The sequence below is a fragment of the Crinia signifera genome, chromosome 8 (genome assembly GCF_055691185.1).
Source record: "Crinia signifera chromosome 8, ASM5569118v1, whole genome shotgun sequence".
NCBI lineage: Eukaryota > Metazoa > Chordata > Amphibia > Anura > Myobatrachidae > Crinia > Crinia signifera.
The window spans coordinates 77545189-77561856 of NC_139224.1; the positions used below are offsets into that span (position 1 = coordinate 77545189).

The 16668-nt window shown below is 44.9% G+C and overlaps 1 protein-coding gene across 6 annotated transcripts in view; it reads right to left on the minus strand.

The window, feature by feature from the left end:
- Positions 1 to 16668, minus strand: part of PDE4DIP (phosphodiesterase 4D interacting protein) — a 222056-nt gene that overhangs the window by 103555 nt on the left and 101833 nt on the right. For 5 of the 6 annotated variants that reach the window (XM_083156692.1, XM_083156693.1, XM_083156691.1 and 2 more), the window contains 3 exons: positions 10714 to 10830; positions 1159 to 1293; positions 28 to 140 (listed from right to left, as the gene is read on the minus strand). In XM_083156692.1, the coding sequence (XP_083012818.1) occupies positions 28 to 140; positions 1159 to 1293; positions 10714 to 10830 (365 nt within the window). The remainder of the gene's footprint in view (positions 1 to 27; positions 141 to 1158; positions 1294 to 10713; positions 10831 to 16668) is intronic. The other variant, XM_083156690.1, reaches the window with a different exon arrangement.

The window sequence follows — 16668 nt, forward strand, 5'->3', positions numbered from 1 at the left end:
CTATCAATTACATTTTACTGTACTTACACATCAGGTTCTGTGTGGTACTGTACCAAGCAGCTGTGCAGCTGTCTTTCAGCCTGCAGTGCCTCGTTCAGTCTGCTTTTGTTTGCCGTCAGTTCTTCAAGCAATTTAAAGAGCTACGATGGATGAAATAATATATATATATATATATATATATATATATGAGGGAGAAAAGAATGTGCATTCACACAGACCCTAACCCTACACCACTTTCCTACATACACGCACACAAGGGAAAATACAATTAACTGAAACTGCTCCCTAAACGAGATGTGACTGTATGCCATAGGGCTGCGAGAAAAAATGTGTGAGTTGCATTCACACATAATAGGAATCCTTCCAGAGTGGGCCAATGCAAATGTAATATTATGTAGTTTCTTTTATAAAGTGTGCCTCTACATTAGCTGTACTTTGGGGCTGATTCAGGCCCGTTCGTACGAGTTTGAATTCTGACCCGTTTCTGATGGTGAAGGGTTTGCGCATGCACGTACGTATATGTGTAATAACCAGGAAAAGATTGTCAAAGTTCTTTTCTTTTTCAGGTAAGTATAATGGTATTACTCTTGTGCCTTTAAAATCTCTGTTCAGAGAGGTAAGTAAATTATTTAAAAGGTTCAACAAAGTTTTATTACTAACAATACTGCTGACAATTAATACACTTTGCACTATAATAGCAAAGTAGTACAGATCTATAAATACAAAACAAATGCTTTAATATATTGCAACTGGATAGGCGAGTTAGGAATTATGGTTAGTCCACAATAAGCAATAATATACGTTTCAAAATAATAATAATACCATAAATTACTAAAATACATTTCAATAACACCAATGTAATTACAATACAGTAAATAAAGTTCACGCTTATTTTCTAAATGTGTTTGCAATACAAATATACTGCTCCTTTAATGTGCCAGGTGACACCGTGGATGTCGGGGGACCATCGGAGCACCACCAGGGGACTACGTAATTATAAAAAAAATAATCCTCAAAAAGCCCTTATCTAAAATGCTCTTGATCACAAGCATTTCGAAATAAGGGATAATCAAACTGTATTTTAATCATATTCAGATAGCCTTGTAAAAAAAAAAAATGTACTGGATCCTATAAATTCATATCTAATATCTAAAGTACCTTCTGAGAATGTCTTAATTGGCCTTGGCTAGCCAAATCTACTGAAATCATTTTCTCCTTTAGAGTTAAAATCTGCTGGGTTAGCAATTCCACGGTTGGTATGTCTTCTGGATCCACCAACTTCATTTGCAGATCCTGAAATAATAAAAATAAGCAATTCTGAAATGGGGCTTCCTCTAATATGAGGTGCATTTGCAGATTTATTTTGGAACATAACATTAGTGGGGCTTTTATATTCTCATAGCCATAAACGTCTAAAGTCCTCTGTTAAAACTGACATTGCTCTATCCAATTTATCTGCCTCCAATGGATATGCAGCCAACGTATAATTTTCATGCAGCAGTATTTACTCATAAACAGGCAATCCAGCCACAGCTTTTTTTTTCAGCCGCGCAGAATATCTGTTCTGAATGATAGCTCTATATCTTGTATAAGTGCTGGGATGGGATCTATAATGATATTGACAGTTACATGTTAACAGTGAACGCGTCCCCAGCATACCAACAATGTTAATATGCTACTTACAGCATGTTAACTGGATTACAAATGTAAAGATGCTTTAAGTAGCATGTTAACCTTGTTTGGCATGCTGTCACCTGTATTCTGGTACCAACACTGTCACCGTCGACACTTTAAACTAAACCCTGTTGAGAACTTAAAATAAGCAGGTACAAAATGGCAAGCAAAGTCAGCGGGTCATCCTTATCTGCCAGTCATGCGTTAAACTATTTATTCATGATAAAGACATTGAAAGAAATCAGGGAGATCATGTCAAACAAACCTTATTGACTTTTTTGACTTGATGAGTACAGTAATAGAGAAAGGGGGGAGGAGATAGAGCTTATCTAGACTTTAGTAAGGGTTTTGACCAGTGGTGCAAGTAAGGGGGTATGGAGTGGTACGGCGTACCTTTAAGAAATATGTTGATGCTACGCTGTACCTCCATGTGAATCCCCACTGTCATGAAGTGACACCGGCTTCCACCTGGTGGCCACCGCTTGATAGAGGAACTTACAGGAAGGTACCGACATCGGGCTAGTTGAGGCTTTAACTTGCTGCTGCCTACATTCCCCATGGGCGGTATGTTCCCCCTGCAACCCACTCACCCAGTCCTGCTGCTGCTGCCAAGGAGTTTGTGCAGTTCACCAAGACCACCCCCCCCCTCCCCGGGTGGTAAGGTGGTACTCCAGCATCCCTTTCACCCTCCAGTGGGCGGGACCCTGTGCCTGATGGGTCACCACCTCATCCTCAGTTCCAGGTAGAACAACAGTGAGGCTCTGGCTACTGCACTCCAACATTAACTCCATAGTGAAGAGGTAATGTCCCCTGTCTGTCCCTATATAATGTCCCCTGCCTGTCCCTATAGTGCCCTGTACCTGTGTCTATAGTGTCCCCTGCCTGTGCCTATAGTGTCCCAATCTGGAACTATACTGTATGCAGGGGCGGATTGGCCTAGCGGGAAACTGGGCTATTTCCTGGTGGGCCGGCTATTAAGACAATAAAAGGGCCCCCCACCCTGGGCTGCGGACCGCGATCACAGCGGGTAGCAGCCGCAGCGGTTTCTCCAAATCAATACGGGCCGGGGCTGTTTTGACAGTCAAAATGGCCGCGGGAGGGCTGCTGCGCATGCGCGGCCGTACGCAGCTCCTCCCGCGGTGCAGCACTGCCATTCACCCCTCCGATCCCCTCTTCCACGGACGTGATGTCTCTCCCCTGGCACTGACCTCACAAGCCGCCTGCTACTCTCCCACAAGGAGACAGGCGCGACCCCGGAACCTGTATATCCCCACCAACCGCCTGCAGACTGAGGGCAGAAGCCACAGAATGCAGGCTGCAGGGCTGCCTCACTGCCCTGGAACCTGTGTGAAGCATATAATTATTCAGGAGGTGGGGTTTCCTGTGCTCCTTATACAGCAGGCGGGCGGGGCGACGTCACCGCGGGGCAGTGCCAGGAACAACTGATACCAGATGATGACAACACAACAGTGCACTTTCCCAGGTCCTCCTGGCATGACCTCTACTGCTACCAGTGAGTTATAGTGCACACAGATACACCACACAGCACTGTACAAGGGCAGATTTGTTAATAATGTGTGTGTTTGCATATACAGTGTGTGTGTGTGTGTGGGGGGGGGGGGGATGTGTGCATATAAAGTATGACTGTGGGGGGATGTGTGCCTATACAGTATGACTGTGGGGGGATGTGTGCATATACAGTGACTGTGGGGGGGGTTGTGTGCATACACAGTATGAGTGTGGGGGTGGGGATGTGTGCATATACAGTATGAGTGGGGGGGGGGGATGTGTGCATATACAGTATGAGTGTGGGGGGGGGGGGAATGTGTGCATATACAGTATGAGTGTGGGGGTGTGTGTGCATACACAGTATGAGTGTGTGTGGGGGATGTGTGCATATACAGTATGAGTGTGGGGGGGGGGGGATGTGTGTATACACAGTATGATTGTGTGGTGGGGATGTGTGCATACACAGTATGAGTGTGGGGGGATGTGTGCCTATACAGTATGACTGTGTGGGGGGATGTGTGCCTATACAGTATGACTGTGGGGGGATGTGTGCATATACAGTGACTGTGGGGGGGATGTGTGCATACACAGTATGAGTGTGTGGGGGGGATGTGTGCATATACAGTATGAGTGTGGGGGGGATGTGTGCATACACAGTATGACTGTGTGGGGGGGATGTGTGCGTATACAGTATGATTGTGTGGTGGGGATGTGTGCATATACAGTATGATTGTGTGGGGGGGATGTGTGCGTATACAGTATGAGTGTGTGGTGGGGATGTGTGCGTATACAGTATGAGTGTGTGGGGGGATGTGTGCGTATACAGTATGAGTGTGTGGTGGGGATGTGTGCGTATACAGTGTGACTGTGTGGTGGGGATTGTGCGTATACAGTATGACTGTGTGGTGGGGATGTGTGCATATACAGTATGAGTGTGTGGTGGGGATGTGTGCATATACAGTATGATTGTGCGGGGGATGTGTACATATACAGTATGATTGTGGGGGGGGATGTGTGCATATACAGTATGAGTGTGTTGGGGGATGTGTGCATATACAGTATGACTGTGCGGGGGATGTGTACATATACAGTGTGATTGTGTGGGGGGATGTGTATACAGTATGACTGTGTGGTGGGGATGTGTATACAGTATGACTCTGTGGGGGGGATGTGTGCGTATACAGTATGACTCTGTGGGGGGATGTGTGCCTATACAGTATGAGTGTGTGGTGGGGATGTGTGCGTATACAGTATGACTGTGTGGTGGGGATTGTGCGTATACAGTATGAGTGTGTGGTGGGGATTGTGCGTATACAGTATGAGTGTGTTGTGGGGATGTGTGCGTATACATTATCAGTGTGTGGTGTGGATGTGTGCGTATACAGTATGACTGTGTGGGGGGATGTGTGCATATACAGTATGACTGTGTGGTGGGGATTGTGCGTATACAGTATGACTGTGTGGTGGGGATTGTGCGTATACAGTATGAGTGTGTGGTGGGGATGTGTGCGTATACATTATGAGTGTGTGGTGTGGATGTGTGCGTATACAGTATGACTGTGTGGGGGGATGTGTGCAAATACAGTGACTGTTGTGGGGGATGTGTGCATACACAGTATGACTGTGTGGTGGGGATGTGTGCATATACAGTATGAGTGTGTGGGGGGATGTGTGCATATACATAACGACTGTGTGGGAGGATGTGTGCATATACAGTATGACTGTGTGGGGGGATGTGTGCATATACAGTATGACTGTGTGGGGGGGGATGTGTGCATATACAGTATGACTGTGTGGGGGGATGTGTGCATTTACAGTATGATTGTGTGGTAGGGATGTGTGCGTGTACAGTATGACTGTGTAGTGGGGATGTGTGCGCATACAGTATGATTGTGTGGTGGGGATGTGTGCATATACAGTATGACTGTGTGGGGGGATGTGTGCATTTACAGTATGACTGTGTGGGGGGGATGTGTGCGTGTACAGTATGACTGTGTAGTGGGGATGTGTGCGCATATAGTATGACTGTGTGGTGGGGATGTGTGCGTATACAGTATGATTGTGTGGTGGGGATGTGTGCATATACAGTATGACTGTGTGGGGGGATGTGTGCATTTACAGTATGACTGTGTGGGGGGGATGTGTGCGTGTACAGTATGACTGTGTAGTGGGGATGTGTGCGCATATAGTATGACTGTGTGGTGGGGATTGTGCGTATACAGTATGAGTGTGTGGTGGGGATGTGTGCGTATACAGTATGACTGTGTGGTGGGGATTGTGCGTATACAGTATGAGTGTGTGGTGGGGATGTGTGCGTATACAGTATGTGTGTGGGAGGGTGTGCATATACAGTATGTGCATGGGAGGGTGTGAATATGCAATGTGTGTGTGAGTCACTAAGCAGAAGTGCCATGCTCACTGTTTTCACTGTTCTTTTGTCTCCGTGCTTCCCTGACTTTCGCCGCCGTGTCTGATTTTTGTGTGTGCTTAAACAGGGCACCGGAAGTACAATGGGTCAGCGACGGAGGGAACTCCATGCAACATGATAAAACTTAAGCCAGGTTAGTAGTACACTACACTACAATGGACAAAATGTGCTAAAAGAATCAGGGTTATCAGAAGCTGCCTCTCCTGGCCTAACCCAAACCATATACAACTAACCCACAGCCTAACCCTAATCATAGACACCCTACCCACAGCCTAACTCTAACCATACCTCCCCCTAACCATAAACAAACCTCTGGTTAGGGGGGAGGGCTATGCTGCACTGTCTGCGGCCACTGGATGCCGACGAAAGCGCGGCGGTGGTGAGTAGTATCCGCTCCCCCCGGCCGTGGCGACAGCAACCGCTCCCTCCTGCCTGAATGTAGAAGATCCGAGGTGATCGGACCCATAGCTCAGATCTCCTGTCTACCCTGGATCTCTATTCGAGGCACAACTATGCGCTATAGCTGATGGATCTCGTGATTTTGCCTCGGGTAGTAATTTTAAAACTCCCACTGAAATCATAGGGCTGACCACTGTAAGAACAATGCCCCCACCCCTACACTACCGAAACCCCAGAACCACTGACACTGCCGGCAACCCCACACTCTGTTTTTTTTTTTTTAAATGCATCAACATGTACTTTAAAACATCTGGGGTCTAGTTGTATCATTGTTCACATACAGGGGGACATTTACCAAAATGGATTCGTATAATAAAAGTGAAAAAAGTCGTATTCGTAGGCGTATTGTCGTGAATTTCTGGCGTATTCGTGAATTCGTAATTTAAGAAGTAAAAAAATCGTACTATCGTGGAAATTACCTTGGCGTGAACTTGTGATATTGAGGTCGTATTCGTATATCAAAATACGACTACGCATGTGTACGAAAAGTCTACACCATCGATAGAATACGACTGATTTTTGCATGGGCTAGGTGTGTTTTCCTCATGTACTAAAAATTCGTATTCGTGAAGTTGTAAAATCGGATTCGTAAACAACTCCCATTCGTACAAAAATTCGTGAAATAAAATACACCCTCCTTGACAAGGTCTATTTTAAAGTGTATTTCACCGGCTTCAATGGAACACATGTGTTATCATTTGAAAAACACATCACACACACACACACAAACACACACAAATATCGACTATAGGACAAAAAAAAAACCTAATGGGACAAACTTTGAAAAGGACAAGACAAACAATAGCACAAGACAACTTTCAGAACAATACACACTCAGAAATCACTTTGAACAAACTCACCAAAAATCACCAAACAACTCACCACTGCACCTCTCTCCTACACACTCCAAACTACACCCACAACAAGTTTTGGCGCCTCCACGACTTATATATGGGTGTGAGAGCCCTCCCCAGTGTAAAAGAGATACACCAATCACGCTTGTAGTTTCATTTTCGTAGTGAGCCATGTGGTTGAATATACGAAAATTCGTATTTCATTTCACGACAAATTCGTGAAATAACGGGCTTTTCAGACAAAAATCTCTACGACATTCGTATTTCACCTACGAATCTACGACACTACGAAAACATGCGTAAACTAACATACGAATGCCTACACCATCGGAAAATACGAATTTTAAAAATACGACTTTGTAGTAACTTACACTCCGGAACACGACTTTTTCAAGATCACTATCATTCGTACACATTCGTATTTCCTACGAATACAAATACGAATACGAATTTTTAGGGAATCCATTTTGGTAAATTTCCCCCACAGTATCTATTTAGCTCAGCCACAGGCAGGCTGTAAGGTATTCCGGTACTTGTGTACTATCACGGCTCCCATCTCATCTCATCTCATTGCATACCATAAAGGTGCCCACAGACGCTACAATTGTACTGTGCTATGCGTTTTTGACTGTACAATGGTTCTATACAATTTTTCTTCCAGCTTGCTATGAGATGTGCACTTGGATGCATGTGATGAACCCATGTTTGTAATGTTAAATTTCAGATGTAGTCTAAAAAGTACGTGCAGCACGTACTTTTTTAGACATACAATATCGGGCTTATCGCATCGCACAAGCCCATAAACACCATCCAATAATTGTACATAAGATGCAATTTGTGCTTAAAAAGTACAAAACGCATTCGATAATTGATGCGTCTGTGGGCAGGTGCCCACAGACGCATCAATTATCGAATGCGTTTTGTACTTTTTAAGCACAAATTGCATCTTATGTACAATTATTGGATGGTGTTTATGTTCCCGGGAGCCCGATATTGTATGTCTAAAAAAGTATGTGCTGCACGTACTTTTTAGACTACATCTGAAATTTAACATTACAAACATGGATTCATCACATGCATCCAAGTGCACATCTCATAGCAAGCTGGAAGAAAAATTGTATAGAACCATTGTACAGTCAAAAACGCATAGCACAGTACAATTGAAGCGTCTGTGGGCACCTTATGGCTTGGTATGCAATGAGATGTGCTGCGATGGGACCCGATCTTATACAATTTGAAATTGTATATCATTGTATATGGCATACGATGAGATGAGATTTTAAATTGTATAAGCACACTAATGGGTGCTTTCAAGGTCAATTGGCCCCCTATAAGATTTTTAATTGTATAAGCACCCTAATGGGTGCTTACAATGTTAAATGCACACCCATGCCACCCCCACTATCAACGCCAACCCGAAGCGTGGCGAGCGCAGCGAGCCCGCGAGGGGCGGCGGTGCGCGTCCTCCGACCTTTTCATACCCCCACTATCCATGTCGGCGTGGAGTTGATTTTATATAGTGTGGCAAGCCCAGCAAGCCACCGAGCCCGAAGCATGGCGAGCGGACGCTTAATACATGTAAAGTATTACGCGTCTGCTCGCCACGCTTCAGGCTCGGTGACTCGCTGCGCTCGCCACACTATATAAAATCAAGGTCGGAGGACGCGCACCGCCGCCCCACGCGGGCTCGCTGCGCTCGCCACGCTTCGGGTTGGCGTTGATAGTGGGGGTGGCGTGGGGGTGGCTTTAACATTTTAAGCACCCATTAGTGTGCTTATACAATTTAAAATCTCATCTCATCTCATCATATGCCATATACAATTGTATACAATTTTAAATTGTATAAGATCCCATAAGATGGAAATCGTGGGAGCCGTAATAATACACAAGTACCGGTATTCCCATAACAGAGGTTCATAGCGTTTGATAGGCTAAGCTGGAACACACTGGATAATCACTGGACATTACTTTGCTAGACTCAGAGATGCATTGTGGGGCTAGCAGCATACATAATACACTTGTCCCTTTTGAGAGGATTATCCTACTCAAGGATGGTAATGGGTAACCATAGCTATGTAACACTGACAGGGCCAATCCGCCCCTGTCAGAGAGCTACTAGCCATGTCCCCACAGCGGCGACCTCATTGAATTATGCCACGCCCCCATACCACTAGGCCACACCTCTAAAAATTTGTCCCCCCCCCCACCCAGGGCTGCTTCAATTTATCTCCCGGGCTGCTTTTAATTCCCAATCCGCCCCTGACTGTATGTGCCACCAGTGCCTAGTGGTGCAAGTGACAGATCACAGTATAGTAACAGCTGGTATAAAATGTAAAGGGGGAGATTCTCTAAACAAGAAATGCGGTAAAAACCCCGTTATCGGGGTTTTTACCGCATTTTGGGATGCTGTAAGCATCCCCCGCCGGGTTAACGCGGCAATGGGCTTCTACCGCAACCCTCCGCCGCCCCGCGCCGACCCCCCGCCGCCCCGCATCGCCCCCTCCCCCCTCACCTGTGTCCGGGCAGCACAGCGCAGTGCTGCCCGGACCTGTGACCTCCTCCCTGCACTGATCCTCTTCCGGGTGCAGGGAGGAGGAGAGCCAGGCGCAGCAGCAGCAGCGCCGGGTGTGTGAGGGAGGGGGGAGCCGCTGGGACCTGCTGGGACCCGGCGACTCCCACCGCAAAGGACAGCTCTTAACGCAAGAGCTGTCCTTTGCCTTAATTATCGCATATGTTACAACATATGCGATAATTAAGTATGCGATGGGCGGCGAAGGGGGGCGGAGATTCTTAGAGAATCTCCCCCAAAGTATGTATTTTGGCAGAGGACACAACAGGAGGGGTAAAACAAATGACTGATGATCTAGATCAGTGGTTCCCAACCTGGTGTACTAGTACCCCTGATGGTTCTCTGCAGACCAGTTGGGGGTACTTGAAAGTATTACTAAGGACAAAGAAGAAGTCTCCCAAAGGCAGAAGAAGTTTCCCATTGCCATGGAGACTAACCACATTGCGTCATGGTTCCTTCTGCTTCATCTCCTCGTGTCTGACCAGCAATCCACTAGGGGGTACCCGTGCTGCACTCAGGCATCAGCGTTGTTCATGCTGACATGTGTGCAGGAAGCAGAGGCATCAATCCTACAGGTGTTAGTGGGAAACCCTGAGACAGTACACAGCCAGTGGCCAGACAGAGAGGGACCCGATTCCTGACCGCACATTACTCAAATATTTTGGAAATATTAAGTTGAGGTGGCGAGATGACATCCAAGATGAGATGGCAGAAAGGCATTCAGTGTCACGGACCTATGCAGAAGTGACAAATCTGGAGAAGATCGGTAGATTTGAATACCATCTGAGTACAGATGATACAAAAATGCCGTCAAATTCTATATTTCTATGGAACAGTTAATCCTAAAAAAAAGTCTGAACCCCATTCCCTTGTCACAGTAAACATGCCACTGCCTCCGGTTTCTTCAGGACCGGCAATTCTCTCTTTGAATAGTTACTTCAAATGTTTTATCATTATCCTGTATTAGTAGTTTTGAACCATATTACAAGAGGTCTGGGTACATCCCCGTCTCTGTGATAATTACCTCTCATTTGTTATGTCTCTGTTGACAACTGTAGAAGCCTATCAGGAAGAGTGGGGGCATGCTCCAGCTCCCACTATTCAGTGACATAATAGCCATACTGGATTATTATATAGATTTCCAATCAATATGGGCATTCAATATTTTGATTTTTCCATAAAACGTGGAAAAGAACACTCAATCTCCAAATGTAAATTACCTTAATTAACTCTTCTTTTATCTGAATGTTTCTTGACAGTGTATCTATGTCCGCAGCTTGTTCCCTCAGCTGCTCATTTTGTTTCATGATTATAGATTGTAGAGCAGACACTTCCAACTGTTTGGGAAGATAGTAAAGTTTTAAAGACAAAAATTTTAAACTTTAATTTGTACTATCTTTATGGAGGAGATGTATCAAAGCTTAGAAAGGTACTTTAGCTCTATATAAAGTTTGATAAATCCCCCTAACAATTGAGCCACAGATTTGTACCTTGTCCTAATATGTTTATATTAATTTATTGAAAAATATTTATGAAGGAACACTGCTTAGAATTCTAGACTTAATTCAGACCCCGAAGGATCTGAGTCCCATGGCACAATGTACTGTACCGCTCTCCTGCTGCATTGCTATAGTAGTGCATCTCTGCTGCTTCCAAGTATGCAGCAGCGATTGTAACTCCAACCAGATCTGAGCCCTCTATTTATGCCATTTGTTGAGAATGCTTTTTTGTTTATACTTGACCTTGTATACCATGGAATGGTTGATATATTTATACATAGGCCAGTATTCAAATCATTCATCACGGGTAATTGCGTCACCTGAGTCTGTTCAATTATCCCTGATCAGTGATTTTTTTTCATTGGCCTCTGCAGGCAAAACCGAATGCCTGAATACAGCCCCTTTTTTGGCTGGAAACCAAATTTGATAGGCCAAAAGTATACTATTGGAGAAACATCGTGAAAAATGTGAAAAAACTTTTCACACCCAGCGTTTCTTCAGAGGTATCTGAATACCTACCATAATGTTAATAAGCAAAAAAGAAGGAACTGACCAGACATCTGGGCTGCAGTAAAACTAAAATACCAAAAATGTTACTTACTGTAACTCATACAGTGCATGTACCAAAATACTTATCAGGAACATTTCCAAATCTTAGGCCTGTTGTGCATATCTCCAATAACATGCAAAGGAAAACATAGAAAACACAATTGCCTTATAAAAGTTCACCACCAGTTGTGGGTAGATGGCAGGAGGAATAATATAGTATTTCTTAACCCCTTCCCGACATTTGACGTACATTTACGTCATGGTCGGGAAGCACTTCCCGACACATGGCGTAAATGTACGTCATGGATTTAAACTGTCACCGCGTCTATAGACGCGGTGACAGTTTCAACATGTCTGCTGTCCCTGACAGCAGACATGTCCGTGCATGCCCCGGGGGGGCTGCGATGCCGCCCCCCCGTCGGCGATCGCTGTGATTGGCTGTTCAGTGTGAACAGCCATTCACAGCGTTTTCCTGTGTCACCGGCGAATAACGTTCGCCGGTGACACGGGATCAGAGGTGATTGGTGCTGTAAAGTATAGCACCAATCACCGCGGGGTGTAAGGGTGACACTGGTGTCACCCCACCTCACCCCGCCCGCCCCCAAAGGCCGTGATTGGTCCGTCGGACCGACGGACCAATCACAGCCAAGGAGGGAGATTTAAACTAACGGTGACTGCACTGCAGACGCCATTCCGGTCTGGAAAGCGTGCAGTGCGGTCACCGTACCCCCCTGCCGCCATACTGACCAGAAATACTTGCTGCAATACTTACCTGATCGCTGCTGATTGCTTCCTGGATCCTGTGCAATAATTGTGCCATACTGTGATATTGTGCTGCTGCACTGTATTAGTATTAGCTAGATAGATAGAGAGATAGATAGAGATAGATAGAGAGAGATAGATAGAGATAGATAGAGAGAGATAGAGAGAGATAGAGAGAGAGAGATAGAGAGAGATAGAGAGAGATAGAGAGAGATAGAGAGAGAGATAGTGTCAGAGAGTGCTATATTTTGTGCTGCTGCAGTGTGATATAGTTATAGATAGAGAGAGAGAGATAGAGAGAGAGATAGAGAGAGAGGCCTACTGACAGAGTGCTATATTTTGTGCTGCTGCAGTGTGATAGTTATAGAGAGATAGAGAGAGATAGAGAGAGAGAGATAGAGAGAGATAGAGAGAGATAGTGACAGATTGTGCTACTATTTTTTATATAACTGACTGCTGCCCCCTCCTTTTGTGCTGATCAGTATAAATTTACTGATCAGTAACTTTTTGGGGGCGCAGGTTTTTTTTTATATATAGATATACCTGTGAGTGCTGCTGCTGCAGTGTCATAGAGTGTTAGATAGTGTTAGATAGTGAGAGATAGAGAGATAGAGAGAGATAGTGATAGAGAGTGCTAAATTTTGTGTCTGCTGTCCCCGCCTTTTGTGCTGATCACTATATCTGAGGTGATCAGCAACTTTTTTGGGGGTACAGAGGTTTTTTTTTTTATATATACCTGTCAGTTGCACCAAAGGTTGTGCACCTGCTGCACCTCACTGGTAATCAGTGTCGCATCACTGATCACCTTTTTTTTTTGTGTGTGTGCTGTGGGGTATTTTTTTAATTTTTTTTTTTACACACACTGTGATTTTGTGGGTGTCCTGTGGCCGCTGTGCGCTGATCAGTGACGTACATCACTGATCATCTCTTTCGGCACAGGGTTGATCTATTTTTTTTTTTTTTTTGATCAAATTCCTGTTGCCTTTGAGCGCTGTTCAGTGACAGACGTTACTGACCAACATCTGTGCTCAATTTTTGGCGCAGGACCTTTTTTTTTTTTAACCCCTTCCTTTTTTTTTTTTTAACCCCTTCATTTTTTTTTTTTTTAACCCCTTCATTTTTTTTTTTTTTATTGGTATAAAGCATTTTTTTTTTTTTCTGCACCACATACACACTACACACTACATACCCCCCGGATTGAAATAAAGTTTGTGCCCCCCCCTACACTATACACGTGTTGAAACATTTCACTACCGGTAACACAAAAATAAAAATGGCATCCCAAATGTCCTCCCAAATGTCCTCCCAATCATCCAGGAGAATGTATTCAGTGGAGGAGGCATATGCCATGCTTGCTTCTGACTCTGACACAGGCAGTGATGCAAGCGGGGAATTTGAAGGATTTGCCTTAAGCTCCTCTTCCTCCTCTGCTGATGAGGGACCCCCTCAAAGACGCCCCCGTAGATCAGCTGAGATTCCCCCCCCAATAATTGATCTAGTATGGACCCCACCACCAGACAATTTTGAGCCGCAGGTTCCTGAGTTTTTGGGCATGCCAGGAATCCAATTTGATTCCACAGGTCTCAGAGAAATTGACTTTTTCAAATTATTTTTCTCTGATGATTTTATAAATTTAATGGTGGACCAAACTAATTTATATGCCCAGCAGTTTATTGCTCAAAACCCCACGTCATCATTTGCTAGGTGGACCCCTGTAGATGCAGTAGAGATGATGACGTTTTGGGGTCTGGTGTTTCATATGGGCATAGTAAAAAAGCCAGAAATTAGGCAATATTGGAGTACAGATGTTCTGTACAGTACTCCATTTTACCGTATGGCCATGCCCCGGACTCGATTTGAGACAATTCTTAAATTCATACATTACACCGATAATGCACAGTGCCCACCCAGAGATGATCCCACCTTTGACCGGCTATTCAAAGTCAGGCCGGTCATTGATCATTTCAGTGCCAAATTTGAAGAGGTGTACATCCCTGAAAAATTTATTTGTATCGACGAGTCCCTTATACATTTTAAAGGAAGGGTTAAATTCCGCCAGTACCTTCCCAGTAAGAGGGCAAGGTATGGCATAAAAATGTATAAGCTGTGTGAAAGCACCTCAGGGTACACCCACAGGTTTAGGGTTTATGAAGGGAAGGATTCAAGAATTCAACCGCCAGAATGCCCCCCCTCCCTCGTAGGTGTTAGTGGGAAAATTGTCTGGGATTTAGTGCACCCCTTCCTGGATAAAGGTTATCACCTCTATGTGGATAACTTTTACACTAGCATCCCCCTGTTTAAGGCCCTTGGTTCAAGAGGTACAGCAGCTTGCGGTACTGTGCGCAAGAACCAAAGAGGCCTCCCAAAAACGCACATTGCCCAAGTAATGAGAAGGGGTGAAAGCAGGGGAATATGCACCGAAAATATGTTGTTGGTCAAATATAAGGACAAGAGGGATGTCCTTATACTGACAACAATTCACGGAGACAGTACCACCTCCGTCCCTGTACGAGGTACCAGTACCCACACCTCAAAACCTAATTGTATCCTGGATTACAATAGGTACATGGGCGGAGTGGATCTTTCAGATCAGGTACTGAAGCCGTACAGTGCCCTGCGGAAAACAAAAATCTGGTACAAGAAGGTGGCCGTGTATATCATCCAGATGGCACTGTATAACGCTTACGTGCTATTCCGTTCTACCGGCCAGAGGGGGACATTTATGCACTTTCAAGAGGAAGTCATAAAGGGCCTAATATTTGGGAACCAGCAGGCAGAGGGCCCCAGTACTTCTAGTACTGGCCCCCGTATTGTACCAGGGCAGCATTTTCCTGATGAAATCCCCTCCACTGGAAAAAAGGGCAGGACACAAAAAAGGTGCAAAGTTTGCTATAAAAAGGGAATAAGAAAGCAAACTATTTTCCAGTGTGACACTTGCCCCGACAAACCCGGCCTATGTATAAAGGAGTGTTTTAAATTATACCACACATCTATGGAATATTAGGTTCATAATTTCACCGTGCTTCGGGGGTCTTGCTAATGCCACATAGCACCCACCATTCATTCCACCAGAATCTGAGCCGCAAAATCCAAAAATCACTCCTTCCCTTCTGAGTCCTGCCATGCACCCAACTGGTATTTTTTGGTCACATGTGAGGCATTGCCGTACTCGGGAGATATTGGGGCACAGATTTTGGGGTGCTTTTTCTCCTTCATACCTTCTGAAAATGAAAAATTTTGAGCCAGAACTGCATTTTTGTGTAAAAAATGTAATTTTTCTTTTTCACTGCCCACTTGTATCAAAATTGGTGAAACCCCTGGGGGTTTTAAATGTACACTATACCCCTAGATGAATTCCCTGAGGGGTGTAGTTTTCAAAATGGGGTGACTTGTGGGGGGGTTCCACTGTATTGGTGCTTGGGGGGTCTTGCTAATGCGACATAGCACCCACCAAAATTCCACCAGAATTTGTGCTGCAAACTCCAAATATCACTCCTTCCCTTCTGAGTCCTGCCACTTTTTGGTCACACATGAGGCATTGCCGTACTCGGGAGAAATTGGGGCACAGATTTTGGGGTGCTTTGTCTCCTTCATTCCTTGTGAAAATGAAATATTTTGAGCCAGAACTGCATTTTTGTGTAAAAAAAATGTAATTTTTCATTTTCACTGCCCACTTGTATCAAAATTGGTGAAACCCCTGGGGGTTTGAAATGTACACTATACCCCTAGATGAATTCCCTGAGGGGTGTAGTTTGCAAAATGGGGTGACTTGTGGGGGGGTTCCACTGTATTGGTGCAACATAGCACCCACCATTCATTCCACCAGAATCTGTGCTGCAAAATCCAAAAATCACTCCTTCCCTTCTGAGTCCTGCCATGCACCCAACTGGTATTTTTTGGTCACATGTGAGGCATTGCCGTACTCGGGAGAAATTGGGGCACAGATTTTGGGGTGCTTTTTCTCCTTCATACCTTCTGAAAATGAAAAATTTTGAGCCAGAACTGCATTTTTGTGTAAAAAATGTAATTTTTCTTTTTCACTGCCCACTTGTATCAAAATTGGTGAAACCCCTGGGGGTTTTAAATGTACACTATACCCCTAGATGAATTCCCTGAGGGGTGTAGTTTGCAAAATGGGGTCACTTGTGGGGGGGTTCTACTGTATTGGTGCTTGGGGGGTCTTGCTAATGCGACATAGCACCCACCAAAATTCCACCAGAATCTGAGCTGCAAAATCCAAAAATCACTCCTTCCCTTTTGAGTCCTGCCATGCACCCAACTGGTATTTTTTGGTCACATGTGAGGCATTGCCGTACTCGGGAGAAATTGGGGCACAGATTTTGGGGTGCTTTTTCTCCTTCATAT